The sequence below is a fragment of the Dermacentor variabilis genome, chromosome 4 (genome assembly GCF_050947875.1).
Source record: "Dermacentor variabilis isolate Ectoservices chromosome 4, ASM5094787v1, whole genome shotgun sequence".
NCBI classification, from domain to species: Eukaryota; Metazoa; Arthropoda; class Arachnida; order Ixodida; family Ixodidae; genus Dermacentor; species Dermacentor variabilis.
The window spans coordinates 206,794,512-206,816,884 of record NC_134571.1 but is presented as its reverse complement, the minus strand read 5'-3'; the positions used below and the strand labels follow the sequence as shown (position 1 = coordinate 206,816,884).

At 46.1% G+C, this 22,373-nt stretch overlaps 1 protein-coding gene across 1 annotated transcript in view; it reads right to left on the bottom strand.

Moving 5' to 3' along the window:
- LOC142580082 (uncharacterized) overlaps nucleotides 1-22,373 on the bottom strand; it is a 115,981-nt gene that overhangs the window by 53,606 nt on the left and 40,002 nt on the right. Inside the window, exon 6 of the mRNA XM_075690855.1 lies at nucleotides 20,969-21,340. Coding sequence (XP_075546970.1) covers nucleotides 20,969-21,340 — 372 coding nt within the window. The remainder of the gene's footprint in view (nucleotides 1-20,968; nucleotides 21,341-22,373) is intronic.

The window sequence follows — 22,373 nt, the reverse complement described above, 5'->3', positions numbered from 1 at the left end:
TTATCTAACCCATATCACGGGTATGTGGTTCCGAGGATCTGTAAGCATTGCGGCGAGCCGTCACTCGAGGAAATAATGAAAGAAAAATAAAAGTTAAATGCAACTGGCATTTTCTCTGGCCGCAACTCGTTCCATGTGCATACAGACCGGTTGATCACGAACTGAATCCCTTTCCTGATCCCTGGACCAGTCTAAACGAATAAGGTTGAACTAACGAAGCAACAATGATGCGCGTGACCGTTGAATAGCCGGTGATAACTAAATGCATCTGAAGTTAATCGCGCGGGCACCGAATTGATGAGGAAACTGACCTTTACATCCCAGGAGACGTCGATAACTATTGCCATCCAAAGGAGTGAAAAAGGCAGCAAAATGTTGACCGCCGAATAGCTGTCAAGTCTCAACATTGATTTGGCAGTGCTTTAGGAATGTGTGTGGGAAGTGGTGGCGTGGGCGGGGAGGGGCGGGGGTATGTGTCTTAATTTTGGGGAAGCGGGGGGAGGGGGCGGGCCCCCTCTGGCCCCCACTTGGGTACGTGCCTGCCCTGAGCCCAAATCTAGAAATGAAAAGAATTCTCCACCTTATTAAACTGTCAATCGCGTCACCTATGCGCAAGAGAAGGTAGATGTCCTTGCGAGTGATCTTGTTGAGGCGCTAGTAGTCCACACAGAACCATCTTTCTTCATAACAAGTACAACAGGGGATGGATATAGACTGTTGGAAGGTCCTATCACCTCGCGCTGAAGCATGCTGTCGACTTGTTCGTTGATTGCACGATGTTGCACGAGATACACGATATGGATGCTGCCACAATGGCGGTTGAGATCCAGTGTCGACATGATGTTTAAAAGTTGACGTCCGGCCCAGGGAAGGTTGTTTAACATTGAAAGAACGAAATTCTTCTAAGAGGCACAAAAGCTGAGCCCTCTGGACTGCTGCAAGGTCATCAGCAATAGAAGAACACAACACATCACTGGGAGATAGGTCACACGTAGAAACAGACCTGAGCACACTGGAACTAGCACATTAACTGTCATCGGGCACGTCCAGAACTTGCACATTCTCGATCGCTTCTACATTGCCAAGACATTCACCTCGGACCAGCATCACAAGGTATGGGAACGGGTGGCAAACTAAAATGGTGCTGTAGGCCTACGTGATGTCCACTGTCGCAAAAGGTAGCAGCAGACCTTTCCGAATGAGAAAGCGGTCAGATGGGATCAGAAGATGGGATCAGTCAGAAGCGATCAGACAGTAGTACAACAGTGTCTCAGATTCCACTGCAGTCATCATCATCATTATCATCATCAGCCTGGTTACGCCCACTGCAGGGCAAAGGCCTCTCCCATGCTTCTCCAACAACCCCGGTCATGTACTAATTGTGGCCATGTCGTCCCTGCAAACTTCTTAATCTCATCCGCCCACCTAACTTTCTGCCGCCCCCTGCTACGCTTCCCTTCCCTTGGAATCCAGTCCGTAAGCCTTAATCACCATCGGTTATCTTCCCTCCTCATTACATGTCCTGCCCATGCCCATTTCTGTTTCTTGATTTCAACTAAGATGTCATTAACTCGCGTTTGTTCCCTCACCCAATCTGCTCTTTTCTTGTCCCTTAATGTTACACCTATCATTCTTCTTTCCATAGCTCATTGTGTCGTCCTCAATTTGAGTAGAACCCTTTTCGTAAGCCTCCAGGTTTCTGCCCCGTAGGTGAGTACTGCTAAGACACAGCTATTATACACTTTTCCCTTGAGGGATAATGGCAACCTGCTGTTCATGATCTGAGAATGCCTGCCAAACGCACCCCAGCCCATTCTTATCCTTCTGATTATTTCCGTCTCATGATCCGCATCCGTGGTCACTACCTGTCCCAACTAGATGTATTCCCTTACCACTTCGAGTGCCTCGCTGCCTATCGTAAACTGCTGTTCTCTTCCGCGACTGTTGAACATTGCTTTACTTTTCTGCATATTAATTTTTAGACCCATGTTCTTGCTATGCCTCTCCAGGTCAGTGAGCATGCATTGCAATTGGTCCCCTGAGTTACTAAGCAAGGCAATATCATCAGTGAATCGCAAGTTACTAAGGTATTCTCCATTAACTTTTGTCCCCAATTCTTCCCAATCCAGGTCTCTGAATACCTTCTGTAAACACGCTGTGAATAGCATTGGAGAAATCGTATCTCCTTGCCTGACACCTTTCTTTATTGGGATTTTGTTGCTTTCTTTATGGAGGACTACGGTGGCTGTGGAGCCGCTATATATATCCTTCAGTATTTTTACATACGGCTCTTCTACACCCTGGTTCCGTAATGTCTCTATGACTGCTGAGGTTTCGACAGAATGAAGCGCTTTCCCATAATCAATGAAAGCTATATATAAGGGTTGGTTATATTCCGCACATTTCTCTATCACCTGATTGATAGTGTGAATATGGTCTATTGTTGAGTATCCTTTAAGGAATCCTGCCTGGTTCTTTGGTTGACAGAAGTCTAAGGTGTTCCTGATTCTATTTGCGATTATTTTAGTAAATACTTTGTAGGCGACTGACAGTAAGCTGATCGGTCTATAATTTTTCACGTCTTTGGCGTCCCCTTTCTTATGGATTAGAATTATGTTAGCGTTCTTCCAAGATTCCGGTACGCTCAAGGTCACGAGGCATTGCGTATACAGGGTGGCCAGTTTCTCTAGAACAATCTGCCCACCATCCTTCAACAAGTCTGCTGTTACCTGATCATGCCCAGCTGCCTTCCCCCTTTGCATATCTCCCAAGGCTTTCTTTACTTCTTCTGGCGTTACCTGTGGGATTTCGAATTCCTCTAGACTATTTTCTCTTCCATTATCGTCGTGGGTGCCACTGGTACTGTATAAATCTCTACAGAACTCCTCAGCCACTTGAACTATCTCATCCATATTAGTAATGATATTGCCGGCTTTGTCTCTTAACGCATACATCTGATTCTTGCCAATTCCCAGTTTCTTCTTCACTGCTTTTAGGCTTCCTCCGTTCCTGAGAGCATGTTCAATTCTATCCATATTATACTTCCTTATGTCAGCTGTCTTACGCTTGTTGATTAACTTTGGAAGTTCTGCCAGTTCTATTCTAGCTGTAGGGTTAGAGGCTTTCATACATTGGCGTTTCTTGATCAGATCTTTCGTCTCCTGCGATAGTTTACTGGTATCCTGCCTAACGGAGTTACCACCGACTTCCATTGCACACTCCTTAATGATGCCCACAAGATTGTCGTTCATTGCTTCAACACTAAGATCCTCTTCCACTGCAGTACATGAGCACAACAGTTGACGCATTTGGATGAACGTGGGTATCGGCTTGGACAAGTAGTTTCCTCATTTGTGAAGAATTGTCGGTGAGAGGCAAATATAACAGCAGCAAAAATTCTACTTCGGCCCATGCATAATGGATAACGGCATTGTGGTGCTAGAGGAAATCCCAGCTGAGGATAATGTCCTGAGAGCATGAAGAAAGGATGATGAATTCTATGGCGTACAGAATGTCATCAATGACAACACAAGCAGCGCAAGCTGCTAGGAAGTGAATATGCTGAGGCCTGACTGGCTGTGCGGAGGGACAGTGCAGAACAGAAAGGGGTGTCGTGACTTTGGAAAGTAAGTGGCAAAGCTTAGTGTCCAGAACACATACAGCGGCTCCTGTGTCCAAGAGTGCAGATCCGGGAATGCTGTCAACATATACTCCAATTACGTTTGAGGGAATGCGTTGAGAAATCTCGCATTTCGACAGTGCCACAGCCCTTGCCTCTTGGACTGTGGCGATTAGTTTTCCTTGTCCTGAATTATGGGGGAGGTCACACCAGCGATAGTGAGCAACGACAAGGAGACAGGGAAGGGCGGGTAGCTGGTGTAGGCACAATGTCGGTGACATAGCCGACGGAGGGGGCCATAATATGGACGGTTGGGTTGGCTTGTCACGGGTGGTGTGGCGCTAGGCAGTGGCGCACGATTACAATAACATGCGACGTGATTGGCGTAGCCACATTCAAAGCATATAGGCTAGTTGTTGGGAGTACGCCATCGGTAAGCTGTGGCAGGTCCTATTCATGTCACAGGACGCGTAGTATGGGGTGGCTGCTAATATGACTGCATGGCGGGCTGCAGTCGGGGCCTAGCCACGACGTCGCCTTAGCAGAGAGGCATACTTGGAGAGAGTGGTTGGGTCCTTGCGATGACTTCAGCGTAGCCAAGTGGTGCAACCACTTGGCTAGGGCGTTGTATAGGGCGTCTTGTATAGGCCGTTGCGATGACTTCAGTGTAGCTTAGTGATGAAACTGCAGGAAGATGTTGATGCTGGTCTAGCAAGACCTCAGCGATTTCTTGCTTGATTGCACGATGGAGCAGAGGCATAAAATTTGAAGCAGGCTGTTGTATATGCGGCGGCTGAGTGAAGGTCATCAAGGAAAGTTGGCATGCAACATTTTCCCGGACGAACGCTTTCATTTCTGTAAGCAGCGCTGACTGGTCAGAGATGGTAGCCAAACTAGCAATGTGTTCATTGCATGATGAAGGGCAACATGTCAACGAGCGCTGTCTGCGCAGCTCCGTATGTTGCATGTTGAAAGCATCATCCTCTATCCTTTTCATGACATGTCAGATTTTGTCGGGTTCTGACATCGTTGCGTTGACTCTCTTACGTAAGTCCAGAACATCTTCAATGTAGCTGGTAAATGATTCACCCAGCTGCTGTGCACATTCTTGTAAATGCGATTCCACACGCAGTTTGCGCACAGCAGGGTGACCAAACACAGTCACTAAAGAGGTCTTGAACAAGGACCACGTTGGAAAATCGGTCTCATGGTTGTTGTACCAGAGACCAGCTGCACCAGCGATATAGAAGAGGACATTGCTCAGTTTTGTGGGGTCATCCTATTTGTTGTGGGCGCTTACCCTCTCATATGTTGTCAGCTAGTCCTTCATGTTGGTATCATCTGCACTGCTGTAAATGGCAGAATCCCTGTGGCGAGGCACACCAGAGCACAGGACTGACTGAGAAGGTGCTTTCTGGGATAAAGTAGGAGGTGTTTGCTGGGATGCATCTTCTGCGATGGTTGAGAATAGGGTAGGGGATCAAAGTTTTAGGATTAACGTTGTAGGCTGAAGCACTCTCCACCACTTGTAAAAGTGTTGAACAGTCGCCAGCATTTGGGCTGACCGTCAGAGCAGGGCATGGACTTTCAGCATAAGTGGCATTCCCTGAGCGAAAGCGCTGGAGACATTGACCCACTAGAAAGTACTGGAGAGGATGGCCCACTATAGCGTTCCTCTTTTTTGATACAAATTATTTGAAAAGGGACCACACCCCTTTTCCCATGTGTGCATCTCGTAAGCTGCGGCCAGGTCGTGGTAACTGCATGCAGTATCAATGTGGAACACAGATGTGTCGATCCCCTCTGAGGTTGTAATCACAGCTGATAATTTTTTAATGGGAAGCTTGTTGACATTGATATCACCACAAAATAATCTCTTGGCACCCCATGGTTTGTGCCATCACACTTTTCAGTCAGCCACCGTGGTGGCATAGTGGCTTTGGTATTGCACTGCTAAACCCAAGGGCAGGGGATCAAATTCTGGCCACGGTGGCTATATTTCGATGGGGGTGAAATGCAAAAATGCCAGTGTCCCATGCAGTGGGAACCCTAGGTGGTCAAGATTAATGTGGAGTCCGTCATTACAGCATGCCTCATAATCATATCGTGGTTTTGGCCCATAAAGCGAGTTTGTTCCATGGGAACTTTGATCCCACTACTTCTCGTTCTCATGTCTGATGGATTGCTACATTGTAAGATCTAGCGCAGTGGGCGCGTGTACAGTAGAATCTCAGGGATACGAACCTTACAGGGTCATGAAAAACATTCGTACCCCCCGAAATTCATATTATTGAGAAGTATAAAAACAGGAGACTTAAAGTAGGAGAAACTGGCAAACTTTTCACTGAATGGAGCAAAAGACAAGCCCTTTTCTTGCAGAGAAAGAAATGTCTAATGTCCGTTGACCCTGGTTAAAACACGTTGGTGGGCTAGTTGGTTATAACCCATGATAGAGTGTATGAGCGCGACTGAACGAGGGCGTAGAGCGCTGTCTCAATGTATATGTTCCTTTCTACGTCCTCGTTCAGCCGCGCTAATACACTCTACCATTGACCCTGCCTATTGAAACTGCATCCAGATGTAATGAACATATTCAAAAGCGCTGTACTGTTACAATGAACACTTCCAACCTGGTCTTCGTAAAAGGATAGTGTGTGCAAAGTTGCAAAGCACACAAGCATGATTGAACTGGGCACATGGCAGTGCCCACCTTCTCTCCCCCGCTCCAGTCTGACCGCGACGAAGATTAAAGATGAGAGAGTGCCCAGTGTGAATTTCAGAAGGTGAGAAGAAAGTCGCTCGCTTTCAACTACAGTAGGGTAACCACACTCTTAAGTCATATGTCTCCAGTGTGCTTCAGGGCGAAGCAGTACAGTGTACTGAAGCCGTGGCCTTTGATCTCGGAGGCAATGACAGCAGCATCCTAGCACAGAGTTCACCACGTGCATGTGCAATCTCGGCAGCTACGGTGGTGGCACTGTTGTTCTTGCACAGTTCTCTGTGCGGTACTGTATCACTACATTACGTACGCTATTTGGACGATTTGGCCGGTCAAGCGTTGCTATCAATATTAACGTGGCCCAAGTCAACGTGAATGCAGCACAACGTGCCACTGTCCCGCAACATTGCAAAGAGTCAGCAATTATGTTTAGTCGACACTTTGTTTACATTGTCGCTGATAATGGTTCATGAAGACGATCTACCTTTCGAACTTCACACTTTTTCGCCGAAGTGGGATAAAAAAACATGACTTTAAATCTCGGTGCACGTGCGACCAATGCTGCGGCTGCAACAGCAAGTTCTTTGCAAAATTCTGGCATGCTGCATTACTTTCCACTTCCAGGCAACTAGAACGCTTTGCTATCGTATGCAGAATCCACTCGTGTTCTGCTGATAACCAAATATATCACAAGCCCTTGAAGAAAATATGGTGGCGTGTGCAGTCGTAGTTTAAAAATGGCAGCAGATCAGAACCAGCTGGGCGCTGTTTTGAAGGGACTACGATCAGAACCAACACTGTAGCTAACGACACTATTAGCAACTGAGTTTTAAAATTAACGACACTGTAGCAACACTGTAACTACCGACAACAACCACCTTATGCGGAACTCTCAGTTTCATTCTAAACAAGTCCGACTGTATGTATGTGTGTATGTATGTATGCATGTACGCACATATGTATGTATGTATGTATGTATGTATGTATGTATGTATGTATGTATGTATGTATGTATGTATGCATGTATGTATGTATGTATGTATGTATGTATGTATGTATGTATGTATGTTACTATCTATGCATCTATCTATGTATGTTTGTATCTAACCATTTTCCTACCTACCTGTGTCACCTGGTAGTCAGTGGTGCAATGGGTGGCACATCAGGCAGTTATGCTGAGGTAACAAGGTTGAAAAACAACAATAAGACCAACTTGGGTCACTAAGTATGTGGCAATGTGTACATATGTGCCACTCTTCAATGAACCTCTTTCACACTGACACAGGTTATTGTAGACGCGGAATTGGGTAGGCATTGTTGCTCGAAGAAACTCTTTGATGCCCAGTACCAGGTATGTGCTGCTTTTTCAGTAGTGTTTGTTGGCATGAATGCCTTTCATGCCAACACTTTGGCAAGTTACGCTATGAATGCAGTAGGTCTGTGCTGCTCTTTAATAACCTCTCACCAACTTGGTTTACACAGTATGTGCCACTGAATGTATGGCAAGCGAGGGATCAATTGCGTTTGCAGGCACCGACGCACCGTGCTTCTGATCTTGGAGGCCACGTGCAAAGTTTGTGGCAGTACCACTAGATGGCACAGCATGTCCAGAAAGAAGCACAAGAGAAGAACCCAGTTGCTATATGACATATCTTTCAGGCGCCATGCATTTCAGAGGTCACACGCAGGATTCGCTATGGCGGCACTACATGGCACCGAGTGTTCTTAGGGAAGTGCAAAAGGGAAGTCTCACTGCAGTACACGCTTCATGCATACCTCGTTTTGAGGGCGGCAATATGTTGTGTTGCTATATTGATTTGCTAGTGTATTAATGTCGACAGTCATTGTGAGATGGGTTCTGCCACAATTTTTGTTTGCTTGCCCGGTAAATGCAGGGCAGGCGATAGTCCCACTTAACACATTGAGGCTTCTGATACTTGCCTGCTACAGTGAGCTGAAGTTTCTCTGATCCGTTGGTGTTGCAGCAGAACAGAGTGGTGATTGTTTCCTTGCTTTTCTGCCTAACCTGACATACCTAGCCTTTAAAGCAGAGGCTCTTCTCAGGCTGAAGGCTAAAAACCAGGCCTGCCTCACATGCATTAAAAACGTCTCAGGGCTCATATCCCACGATAAGTGATGGCAATACAGTCGTGATTCGATCGCTCTCGACTGACTGGCTGACTTTTTCTTGCTTCACTGCTGAGGCTTTTGTAGGCAGGACCATACCTTGTGTTGAGCTGGTGGAGCCAACTGCTGGAAGCCTGAAACCATCAATGCCCAAAGGAAGTGTGATCTCGTCAGCTTTTTTTTTTTGGAGAACTTTGCTGTCAATGTTCATGCTGGCAGCGGTCACTTCTTTAAACAATGTTACTGGAGCTTCCTCCAGCTGAACGTTGTAGGCTGTCTTTGCCTCATGCATGTCATCGCTGAAGCGGAGCACATTTTTCATTATTTGATCAAGTTGCCCAATGATCATGCACAATGTCGAAAGTGCAAGGTGCAGCTCTTTCGCCAAGTTCGTGCATTTTCTTTTTGCATCCTTGTCCACCTTTCATAAGATGTCTAACTTCTCTTTAAGGGAGGGGGCTTTCTGCTTGCGAGGCATCCTTATTTGCTAGTGGGCACTTGCTGAAACAGCACGGTTATCACAAGGCACAGCGCACGGACGCGAACACAAAGAATAAAAGAAAAGAACAACATGGCTGAAATAGCCAGACCCAAGACCTACGCAGGCACAGCCTGTGCAATCTGTACTTGCAAGGCGAAGGCACAGCTAGCAGGCGAGGCTGGCAATCCACACAATGCTGCGTGGACGTTTAGCCCGAATGATGACAGCTGGCGCTGCTGTTCACACTGCACCATGGAGTTGTTGTTGGAGCATCTTCAGCAGCCACATGGGTGGCCACGTCTGTTTGTGTGAAACGCCCCGGAATGTAAAGTAGTTTGCTAGATACGAATTCTAGTAAGTTGTACTCTAATAAAACTTGGCTGAGGCCAACAAAAATTTTATATCACCCTGAAATTCATATGAGCCATAACATTATCGAATTCTACGGTACACGATCGGTCTTGCAGTGAGCCTTTCCCTGTAAACACCGTGACTATCAAACTGTGTCGTAGCTTTGGTTAATAAATGCGTGCTTGATGGCGATCTGATTCAAGAACCTTCTCTGTGCCCTGTTGGAGAGTTGATGAACCTTTGTGCGTTACGGTGTGGAGGAGCGTTGTGCCCTTTCCTGACCATCGCTCACTGCGTGAGCCTCTTGCAAACATATACAGTCTTCGTGCTTACCATACACGTTCTCGCAGAGAGCTTTCATCACTCCCGTGCTGCTGAAACAAAATGACGTCAGAGGCAACATTTGACAACGGCTTCATTTTGTAACAGCACTCTTGTGGTCAGCCAGATTTCAACTTCTCCAGTTTTGCAGTTAAGTAAACCCTCGTTAACTCGAAGTTGTAAAATCCGGGAAAAATTTTGAGATAAGCAGAGTTTCAAGTTAAGCAAAATGCCGAAAATTTCAGTGACCAGGTCACTGAAAGAGCCAGTAACAACTAGCACTGCTAACAAACGCTCCACAGCATGAGGGGAGCTTTTGCAATAAATGCAGAATTATTTTGGAAAGAAGAACTGGGTGATGCTTGCCTGCTTGGCGTTGGCATTCGGCGCGAGAAAAGCGTCCTCGAGCTGCTGAACGCACCGCATGAGCCGTTGTTCACCGCCGCTGCATTAAACTTTGTTGCGGAGCAAACGTAGCAAGTTTCTTGTTTCTGCAGTTGTCGGCACTTCTCTAGGTGGTTCTTCGTCAGCGTGATCACCGTCGTTCACTGCCATTTCAACGATGTCGGCGTCGGACAACATTCCGGTAACGGGCATGTTCGACTCGTAGAGCGTGTACTCTTCAAAAGTGATTTTGCCGTCTTCGGCATCGCTGGCGCAGCCGGCAGCTTTGCGGACTTCGTCGCAAAGTTCATCGCAATCACTGAACTCGTCAGTGTCTGGCTCGAGCGATTTCTCGGCGCGCGAAAAAATTGGCAATCGTCAATGGGCGTACTTGTCGCCAGGCTTCGCCGATCAGGTGGACTGCACCCAGCAAATCTATTTCGTACTTCTTACCACTGTCGTAAGAACACAAAATGCGGTGCAGGAGACTCTTCCTGTAGAACTTACGAGCGACCTCAATGACTTCTTGGTCCATCGGCTGGAGCACAGACATCATATTAGCAGGCAGGAGCTCCAGCATGACTGCCTCCAAGTTGTTGATTTTTCCGTGGCCGGGGCTGTTGTCCACAACGAACAACACCTTCCGGCCGTCCCTTGCTATTTTGCGGTCAAGAGCACGTACACACTCTTCAAAGAGCGCTGCAGTCATCTAGGCCATTTTATTGGCGCGGTAAGTCGCATCTCTCGGGAGCCGTGCATTTCAGAAGCATCTTGGATTGAGCACCTTGACCGATAACAAGCAGCGGCAGTTTTTCATTGCCGGTGGAGTTGGCTCCGAAAAGTATCGTCACTCGGTCTTTGTGCTGCTTAGCGCCAGAGCCTTCAGCGTGTATGTGCGGCTAGGCAGCATCTTATAGAACAGTGCTGCGTCGTCGAGGTTGAAAATGTCCTTGTCCGCGTAAGCCTTTTGCAGCTCAGAGAGGCGGTGGTTGCGCCAGGTGTCTGCAGCCCCTTCATCAACAGTGCCGCTTTCGCCATGGATAGGCTTCGAGGCCACGTTATTTCTTTTTTTAAATCGTTCAAACCAGCCATTGCTGAAATTGAAGTCTGTGTGGCCCATCTGCAACGCCAGTGCGTCTGCCTTCTCCATCATCATTTGGGTTGTCACGGGAAGGTTGGCTGCCCTGACCACGACCTACTGGAACTCCAGACCTGCACAGATATCCGGCTTCTATGGGAGCAGCTTGCGCCCACTTTCGTTCAACCGACGGCCATAGGTGGCGCTTTTATAACCTGTTCATCTGCTACGCGGTGGGCGGCTGTGCAGCGTTGTAATTAGTACAGCAGCTGTTGTGTTGTGACGAACTGCTTGTCTAGTTGATGATTTTTGCTAACACAGCGACAGTGATGTCACAAGGCTTTGATCGGTCACTTGGTTCCAAAAGTTGACTGCCCGAACCTAAAAAAAGTCGGAGCTTGTAGTCCGCTGCTCTCTAAAATAGCGTTAAATAGCCGCTCCTATTGCCTTTTACAAGCAGATTATTATAAATCACATTGTGTATAGAGTTCGCAACGTACACAACAGTTCCATTGTACACATTGTAAAATTCGCTTCTGCGCTCTTTAGAAACTTGGAGCCGCCCTAATGTTCGACGACAGAACGATTACCACTCATTTTAACTCTTAAAAGTTGTCCGTGAATGCGTCGCGAGTTCAAAAAGTGAATTGCGTACACAGCTTCACTGCATACGTATCTTAAGCTGCCGCCGTACCACGCAGAAAAGCTAGCTTTACAGTTTGAAAAGAGTTCCGTGACACGATTTAATTAAGGCCTGCAGTGCAGCACATTTTAAAGCACTGGGATCGCTTAATTTTTTGCAAGCTTTCTACTGAGCTAGACATCCAACGATATTAAAAACAAGATATGCTCACCTTCCCTTGAAACAGTATCGATCAGCCTATTGCACATATCGTGGGGAGGACTTACTCGTCAATACTCTAACTATACTTTTACCAGATCAACTGCCTTTCACTACGGCACACAGCAGTAAATCCTAATGTCATCTACGACATAAGGCTGTCAGTAATAAACTAAAAAAAGCTAGATTATCCTATGAATCTTGTTAAACAATTTTTCCAGTCTCTTAAGGAGGCTAGGAAAGGGAAAATTATGCCGTCGATCTAGCATTGCAGCGGCCACCTATGCTCGTTGTTTCCATTTCTAGCACCACTCCTCCTCTTCTAGTTTCACTATTCAAACGCAAAGCATTCGCAAATATGTCTTCTTTTGTATATTTGTGAATTTATTCATTTACCACCAACACAAGCGCTTTGTGCCTGCCGAAATGGCAAGACAAGTGCTGAACAGATCGCAGAAGCAGACGACAGCGAACAGGTTATAACTAGCGCCACTCTGCTCGTACGTTCTTTCCCTAGCGGCAAAAGGGGCGAACTAGACCGGGCGTGCTGGGGAAGGGAGATCTGTGCAGGTCTGGAGTTCAGTAGGTCGTGGCCCTGACATTCCGGAGCCACAGCATGAGTGCTGGTTCGACGCCCGGGAATTTCGAGGCCCGAATCCGCTTCTGCTCGCTGGAAAAACATTGCTCGAAGCCATCGAAGACCTTCTGTCGATTTTTTTAAAACTGTCGAAAGTGTCGACAAGGGGATGCCGAAATCTTTGGCGATGCTTGTTTTGGATCTTCCTGCTTTCTCCACTTCCTTGATTAACGTGACTTTTTTCTCCAGCGTCAGAGACGTACACTGCTTGGGGCGGGACGGGACATTGTCGTCGTTCGTTGACCGCACACCACACACACACACACACACAAAAAAAAAAATCGCAGTCAACGCGTCGTGCGCACAGCGCGACGAAACAAAGAACTAACAGAATTGCACACGCACAATAATGCTCGCACATGCGAAATGCGGTGGCGCGACTACCCAATAAAACCCATGAGCCACTGCGCATGCCCCGCACATGCCCCGCGCATGCCCCGCGCATGCCCCGCGCATGCCCCGCGCATGCCCCGCGCATGCCCCGCGCGCAAGCGGCGTACACCACGTGACTGCTTCCAAAGTTATTTGACGTGGTTGACGGAAAACGGCTGCATCCGCGGGAGTTTTGTATTCGCCCTTAGATCGTGACCGCGTTCGGCACTTTAGTAGGAACCAAGCGCTCGCTCAAAGCCTGCGTCACCTTTTGGTACTGGCCTTTGCCTTCAGCCGTCCCGGTCAAAATTTCGAGATATCTATATTACGCCCGAAAAATGCTTCGAGATAAACGGGTGGCGTGGAAAGGCGCGGCGTGGAAAACTTTAGACTTAACCGATATTTCGAGATATGCGAGTTCGTGTTAACGAGGGTTTACTATGTGCCAGCAACGCTGAATGGTGTAGCTAACAAAGCTAAAATAAAGGCTTTCCAATGTCATCAATGACAACGTTAGCACATAGTTTTTTTAAAGCAGATAAAGATTCCTTTACTTTTTATTGTTGTACAGGCCACACCCAAAAAATTTTTGCCAAAGTTTTTAATGAATATATTGTGGCCCTTACACATGAATATACAGAAATACTGAGAAATACATGCATAGCTGCACATGGCGCCTATAAAGTCAAAACCTGCGATAACGAAATCCTGCAACAACAAAATTCTTGTGACGGCAAAACATTATTGTATCCCCGTGAACACCCCTACGATCGAATGCATTTTGTACTTCTCGTCATCGAAATGTAGCTGAACTACAACCTCGCATCGATGAAATTTGCCGGACCATAACCCCACATATTACTTACTCACGCAGGGCTAGCAGGTTCCAAAATGCGCTCAAATGCATTTGCTTTGCACTAAAATTGCATAACATAAGACCACATTATGCTTGCATGATTGCCGGAAACATTTTATGGCCATCATCTTGTTTGTTGATCGCCCGCTTGAAGTGGCATGCATGTTGCTACTGACATGCATCGACGGTTTTTGCACACTTAGTGCAGTGCACAATGTGTAACTCAGTGAGAAATGTGCAACAAAAACAAAGAAATCCACTTCCCACCAACACGGACTTGTTTGTTTATGGCACTTGAGATGGCCGCAGCGTGGGCTGCCGCGCATTGAGCCTTGAATGAGCAATCGTCCAGGAATACACATTCCTTGCTCCAACAATGCTGATTACGGTGCCGTCTGACAGGCATTGTGTGCAGATTCAGTGCCAGATGTAAACATGCACGAAGGGGCCATAATCTAAATTGATCGTCTTTTGGGGACACTAGATACGATTACTTTCGTGCTCGAAACTGGACGTGATGGTGTCTACGGGCAACAGCGAGTGCTGGAAAAACACTGCTGCAGGCGTGGAGCACTGCTACTACGTGTCCCGTGCCAAGTTACGCAAAATCTTGCCAAAATGATGGTACCTCAGAAAGCAATCGACCTAGAATATCGCTCCATAGCAGAGCCATTGCTGCTGATCAACGCTTGGGGTGCACTTTGTGCTGTCGGCAAGGCAGTTCTATATCCTCAAGCAAGGTTCGCCAACGTAGGCTAACATAACAGACTTTAAAAGCGAAGTTTCGCTCTGCACCGCATTCCCTATCTATGCTGTCATTTCACGGGGAGTGTGAATACTCAAATATTAACTTTTGAATCGAATAGTGGACGTTTGAACAATTTGATTCGCGAATCAAATATCTAGTATTCAATTTCTCGAATATTCGAGTTCTCGAATAATGGTACCTTCGGTGAATGAACCGGCCATAGAAGGTGCCCTGACACATGCTGCATTCCCACGGCATGCAATCTTTATCAAGACAAGGTTCGACCATGTCAACCAGACCGATCGAGACAATTAACGCTACACGAACGAAGGGAACAACAAAAGCAGTGCTTGTGGAAAGCGTAGAAGTACATGCGAAGATCGGGCCGATAACCCACCAGAAGGCATGCTGATCGTATTGGGATATGCTTGTTCAGCACTCATGCATGCAGATTCGCACAGTTGGGAGCTTTCTACCCACATGCGAACACACAGACGAACTTGCATGCATGCTCGCAGCAGTTGCCAGCCAGTCAACCACAGACCTGTACGCTGTTCAACGGTCATCAATCTAAACCATACGCATGATATCATGACCAATCACTGATGAGCCACCCATAAGAACATAGGAGTGACAAGCTTTTCGCAACAGTTTGCTTTCCGTTGTCCCATTGGCTGGAGGCAAATTTTCATAATGGCTGCACTATTTGCTACACTGTATAGCTCGTCAGGCCTAATGGAAGTTGAGTCTTTGGGTGTCTGCGGTTACCGAATAATGGCAGTTACCAAATGACGTAGATTTATTAACTGTGATCACACGACCCTCAGAAAGTTGTCAAACCACCTCACTAACGAAAACAAGTGCACAGGATGACCATTACATGTTCACAGTCGCCATCATTACAAAATACCATATGGTGGCCCCTTGTTACGAATGCTATTGGCAGCACATAACAGTCTCTGTGGCTTCAAGCGACCCGTCACAAGGCTAGCTTTGGATTCACATGGCAGGCTCCAAAATTTCATGTGACAGCATGCTCACCCCCGGCTGCAGACATATTTAACAGACGGCAGATAGACACCGACGAAAGAAAAAAATAAAGGGTGCGAGGCTACGTCGCACAAACTTTAGCATCGGTGCCGATAACTGTGTGCATTGGTGCCATGTGACATGAGGTGCATTCCTTGCTCTTATAGGCCTCAATGCGCAGATGATAACCCACATAAACCACCTGCCGCAAAGATGGAAGAACCCTCCCATTTTCTAGAAGAAATCCGGAAATAAATACTTTCTAGGCAATAAAAGATTCTCATTAAGCACATACAGTATGGCCCACTATTAAACTGAAAACCCCATCAGTAGTTAGGACAAGTTTGCTATTTCTTCAGCTTCAGAGGGCGAAAAAAGCACCAAATACTATTTGACAGACATCATCATCATCATCATCAGCCTGGCTATGCTCACTGCAGGGTAAAAGCCTCTCCCATACTTCTCCAACTACCCCGGTCATGTGCTAATTGTGGCCATGTCCCTGCAAACTTAATCTCCTTCGTCCATCTAACTTTCTGCCGCCACCTGTTACGCTTCCCTTCTCTTGGAATCCAGTCCGTAACCCTTAATGACCATCGTTTATCTTCACTCCTCATTACATGTCCTGCCCATGCCCATTTATTTTTCTTGATTTCAACTAAGATGTCATTAACTCGCGTTTTTTCCCTCACTCAATCTGGTCTTTTCGTATCCTTTAATGTTATGCCCATCATTCTTCTTTCCATAGCTTGTTGCGTCATCCTCAATTTAAGTAGAACCCTTTTCGTAAGCCTCCAGGTTTCTGCCCCGTAGGTGAGTACTGGTAAGACACAGCTGTTATACATATTTCCTTTGAGGGGTAATGGCAACCTGCTGTTCATGATCTGGGAATGCCTGCCAAACGCACCCCAGCCCATGCTTATTCTTCTGATTATTTCAGTCTCATGATCGGGATCCGCGGTCACTGTCTGCCCTAAGTAGATGCATTCCCTTACCACTTTCAGTACCTCACTACCTATCGTAAACTGCTGTTCTCTTTCGAGACTGTTAAGCATTACTTTAGTTTTCTGCAGATTAATTTTTATACCCACCCTTCTGCTTTGCCCCTTCAGGTCAGTGAGCATGCATTGCAATTGGTCTCCTGAGTTTCTAAGCAAGGCAATATTATCAGCGAATCGCAAGGTACTAAGGTATTCTCCATTAACTTTTGTCCCCAATTCTTCCCAATCCAGGTCTCTGAATACCTCCTGTAAACATGCTGTGAATAGCATTGGAGAGATCGTATCTCCCTGTCTGACGCCCTTCTTTATTGGGATTTTGTTGCTTTCTTTATGGAGGACTACGGTGGCTGTGGAGCCGCTACAGATATCTTTCAGTATTTTTACATACGGCTCTTCTACACCCCGATTCCGCAATGCCTCCGTGACTGCTGAGGTTTCTACTGAATCAAACGCTTTCTCGTAATCAATGAAATCTATATATAAGGGTTGGTTATATTCTAAACATTTCTCTATCACCTGATTGATAGTGTGAATATGGTCTATTGTTGAGTAGCCTTTACGAAATCCTGCCTGCTCCTTTGGTTGACAGACATTCTATGAATAAAAATTTTTTCCAGATCGTCATATATGAACTCAGTTATCAGTGCTGACATACAAATTTGGTGTTCCCTGTTGTAAGAGTAAAGCATATTATATAATTCATAATCGCCTAAGTCACTGAAAGCTGAAAACATTATTGTTAAATGATGCGACTACAGTCAACGACCTATTTTCTGGACGCCCGATTTTTCGGACATGCCTGATAATCCAAATGCTTTCGCAGAACTGCCACGTACCCTATAGAGTCAATGTATACAAACATCTGAAATTTGGGATGCAAGAAACGTTCGCCGACCGATTTTCCAGACTTCCTTCCATGACTGCAGGTCCGAAACAGCATTAATAGGAGCCACGATCGCAGCCATTTTGATTATCTCACTACCTATAAATGGCGCTCTCGCCCGCAGATATGTTGGCAGCCATAACCACCCCCATGAAAACGCTAGGTCTCGTTACTTTGACGTTCACTACCAAACTTCTTGCTGTTTGGTGCTGTGTTTTCCATAAAGAACAATTTGCTGCTGTTAGGGATGGCACCGACTCCATCAAATACAATCAAATCAAATCTTTATTTTCCACCATGTAAATTACAGACGGAGGACAACGGAAAAAACCAGTACCAGTAGGCAATATGACGAGTCCGCAGCCCCATGTAATGAGCGGAGTTGGGGCAACAGCAATGAAAAACACAGTTGACAAATAAATGGAAACACTTGAACAGTGCAGAACAAAAGTAATACCAGTTACAGTTATCAGACTGATACCGGTTTAACAGTGAGGTAAAGAATAACATGGGCGTTCCATTGCCAGAATTCAAACGGGGTTCCAGTATTCTCCATGTCTGATAGCATAATATTGCTCATTTTTTTCCAAATGTGCCAGAGCGCCCAAGTTAGGTATACTATACTTAACTTCATATTTAAATCTAGTATTCATACGATACCGGTACAGCTGTGAGTCGTAATGTTGAACACATGCCATAGGTATCGTTCCTGCATAATGTAAATTTTTTGTAGGTTGGAGAATGTAGTTATACCCTAAAAAGTTGGCAGCAGTTAACATGTAAATGGAAAAGGGAATTATAAATCATTATTTTAAGTTTTGCAAAAAGAACGTATCTAAGATGACCAATTATTACAGTTATTTGAGCTAGATTTGAAACCAGTAAGTGCACATGAGATTCCCATGACATGTGTGCAATAAATGTCCCATCAAGGCACTTGAAATGGTCAACAATATCAACAGGACAAGAGCTGAAAATAATATCAGCATGAGCAGGGACTGGCTTATTTCTGGCTCAAAAAATAACTGCTTTTTTATTTTCATTAATCTTTTCATTAATTTTCGACTCCGCCTCTGTAATTTTCGTCAATGGCTTCGAACATCGAAAAGTGCGACGGATTGCATAATGACGGTTCCCGAAAGTCACCTTCGCCTACTTACTGCTCTGTTATGCAGTGAAACATATGCAAAGTATTGCGATGAAATAAGTGGGTGAAGGCAAATGTCACAAAAGTCAGCTTCACAAAAGTCAGCTTTGTCACAAGTCAGCTTGTTACGGAGTGAAGCATACGCGAAGCATTGTGGTGAAGTATATTACGAGTGGGAAGGGGGCACGGTACGTATTCCTTACACACGCGTGCACCCGCCGTCTCCTCTCACAGTACGAGCCCCAATACACTTCATAAGTGTATCGGCAGGCCTTGAGAGCTATTTCAAACGTGCCTGTGGCGGTTTGAGTCCTTTAGGGCAGTAAAATGCAGGCATTCATTTTTTTCGGACTGCCAGATTCTTTGGACATTGTCTCTAGCCTCCTGAGCGTGTGCAGCACTGTTTCTTGCACAAAATTTGGAAGCATAGATGTTTGTGTTAAATTTTCTGGCATTCCATTTGATATTCGACTTTTTTTTATTTCATTCAATGCTTGATTCGAAAATACTATTCGGTGTTCACGCACACCTCATCATTCTGCAATAACAAAATTCTCGCGAAAGCGATTTTTTTCACGTTCCTCGCTGATTTCCTTATAGTGAAGTTCAACAGTAATACACATATGCTCACTTAGAACTGCTGATTTCAAGAGAAACTTGGCTGTGCAATCATTCAGTCAATGCAGGTATGATTCCTACTTGCAGCTGTGCCCTCTGCTGTGGACTCGGTTCTCCAATGGTGCATGTTTTGGTTCCTTCTACTCGGTAGGATAACCATTCTGCCGTAGCTTGCTATTTCTCTGAATTTGGACACGATTTTGCATGCATTTCAATATTATATGCCTCTTCTCACAACAGTCTCATAAAAAGTTTGTGGGCTCATTATGAATGCATGGCCTACAAGGTGTGCACTCAAACCTCGATATAAAAAACCTCTATTTAACGAAATTCCCGATGTAACAAACTATCTTCATTTCTCGATCTTAGTTGCATTTAAAAGCGTGTATTTTTTTTCCGATTTAGCGAAGTAACTTCGTGACACATACTTAATTTAACTTCAATTAAGTTTTCAGCCATTTCAATCATGTACTTGGAGCCTGTAAGGTTAGCAAATCTAGTGAAAAACTATGTCGTCCGAGGCAAGAGTTACTTCAAGCATCCTACTGCATAAAATGTTTGAGCAGCAAAACCAGTGTCAAAGTGCACGTGCCAAGTGCCGTAGGCAGGAAATGTGGCTGTGCCATGTCACGTTGGTAAATAACTCACACAAGCACAAGAGCTGACAATTCCTTCTGTACAAAAGGGATGGAAAGGGAGCGAACGTGTGGCAACGTGATCAAGCACCTGCAGGGTGGGAGGGCGGGCAGAAACACGCAGCTCTCTGCCTTCTGCTCTTCATGCGCATCTGTACGTGGGCCAATCGCCGTATCAATCTTGGAGGTAGTCTCTCCACGGCAAGCCAAAATGGATGGTGCCTTCATGCGCATTTTGTTGTTCCCGCACGTCTAGTGTTGGCAGTCGGGTAATCTCAAGTTTCGGAGACACAGTACGAAGCGCTCGCTAGCATTGTGACTGCGAGTTCGTAGTCATCAAGTGAGATCTGTTGTTTGCCTGAGCACACATGACACTGATAAAACTACAAACCTTACTTTATGTAGTCTCTCTGCTATTGCCATCGATGCTCCACCTCTCAGGCGGAACTGGCCTTTGGCCCTCCCCACCAACTCGCAGGGCACACAATAAAGTTCTTTCCTCCTCCTCCTCAGGACGAATATCTGTATCTTTTTATGCTATTGTTCTTAATTTGCTGGCACCAGGAGCGGGTACTAAGTGCGATCACCTATGGCATCCAAGATTTATGGTGCCGCATGATGCGGGCAAATCTCAGACAGCATGAGCCACGTCAGTGCAGTGCTCTCAGTGCGATCTGCACCACATGCGCTCGTGCTTGTAACTGCTCTATTATGGCCCACCCTTCTTGCAATTTGTTTATAAGTGCTTACTAACAAGATGTTATCCACCCAAATTCTCTGAGAATTTGTGAAGTTGCTTATAATGCTGAATCTCTAAAACCTCTAATTAACATTTGCAATTTGACAAAGTTTTACACAGCAGGTACAACTTCATTATATATTGAGGTTAGACTGTAGCGGCACTGTCCTCAGCAGTGACCATCACGAGTGAGTGGATGAATGGGATTTATGGAAAAAAACAAGCAACCTTGTAACTCTGCAGCCCGTATAGAAGGCGTGCAATGCTTCCTGTTCCTCCCTTCCATAATTTAATACCATCAGCTCAGAAGTTCAACCCAGTGCGATTGTTATGGACTTGCACCAATAAAATTCTTAATCAATACCAAACACAGGTCACCCACCTCCTTCTCCTCAAGCTCTCGCTGCTTGCGGGCGATCTCCTTGCGACGCTCGGCCAGCCGCTGCTCCATCTCTTGCAGCTCGCGCTCTTCCTCCTCCATCAGCCGCTGCCGCTCCTCCATGAGACGCTCACGCTCTGACTTCTGCCGCTCCTGCGCGAGGCGCTCGCTACGCTCGGACTTATGCCGGTCCTCCGTGTGACGTTCACCTCGCTCAGACTTATGCCGCTCCTCCACGTGACGCTCGCCACGCTCAGACTTCTGCGTCTTGTCGGGGACTGCTGGGCGCTTGCCGTTGACTGCTGCCGTTGGTGCCTTTTTGTCAGCCCCGTCTTTCCGCTTGGCCGGTGGGAACTTGGACGGCAACTTGACACCCTGCATCACAAGGCCAATTCACAAATGGCTTGGCCTAGTGGTGCAATTTCACAGGACAGTTCATGGAGACTCAATGAAAAACAAAAAGAAAATTAAATTAAATGTAGATGCAGGCAGCTCGAACTGTGTCCTTAGAACCCTGAATAAGGATGAAGTGCCAGTGCTACCCGACACATCCGGGCCAAAAACAGATTGCATTAAGGCATTCTAAAGGTATTGCACTAAAACAGTAAAGGGACCCTGCAACACAAGTTATGCATGTTGTTTTTATTATACATTTGCTTACTACAAGTCTCGACAATGCTGCACCGACAGGGAAAGCCCCAACAGCAGAACATTTATTATTTTATTCTGCTCAGGAGGTCTGCTTCTGCTCAAGCTGCAGCACACCACACCAACTACTGTATATAGTCGTGTAATAGATGCACTTGCATAATAAAAGTACCTCCAAAGTTTACGCTTGAAAATTTCTATTTTTGTTCGCCCTTGGCATAATAATTGCAGCTCCGACTTTGCTCCTGCACAGTCCCCCAGCAAACGGCCACGCTGCAGTTTTTCGGAGAGAGTAGAATATTTTACTCTCAAACACATGTTTAGAGCGCAGACTTAATCACGATGCCTGTCGCTGTGTTGGAAATTTTTTATAATGCCACCTGAAAAACGCCGAGATCTTGTAGATGAAATTCTACAGCTATCTTATGTAGGCTGCACATCCAGGCTAGCAGCAAGCTGCTGCGGTGACACATTGGCTGGGGTGGTGTGTTTGATTACGGAGAAGCTGACGGCAAAGGCATGATGAGAGAACACTGGAAGCATCATGCATGCGGTAAGAACATGCTGCGCATTATCACGGTCACTTGGGGCCTGATGGAAAGAGTGACCACAATAACACTCAGCCTGTTCTTACTGAATGCTTGCTGCCAGTGCCGGCGCAAGGGTACCTCACAGACTCTAGAGAGAAAAAAAAAAATGCACAGGAACTCCACTGGAGTTCTCCAAGTATACGTAAGAATTGTACCACTTGCTCATCTCC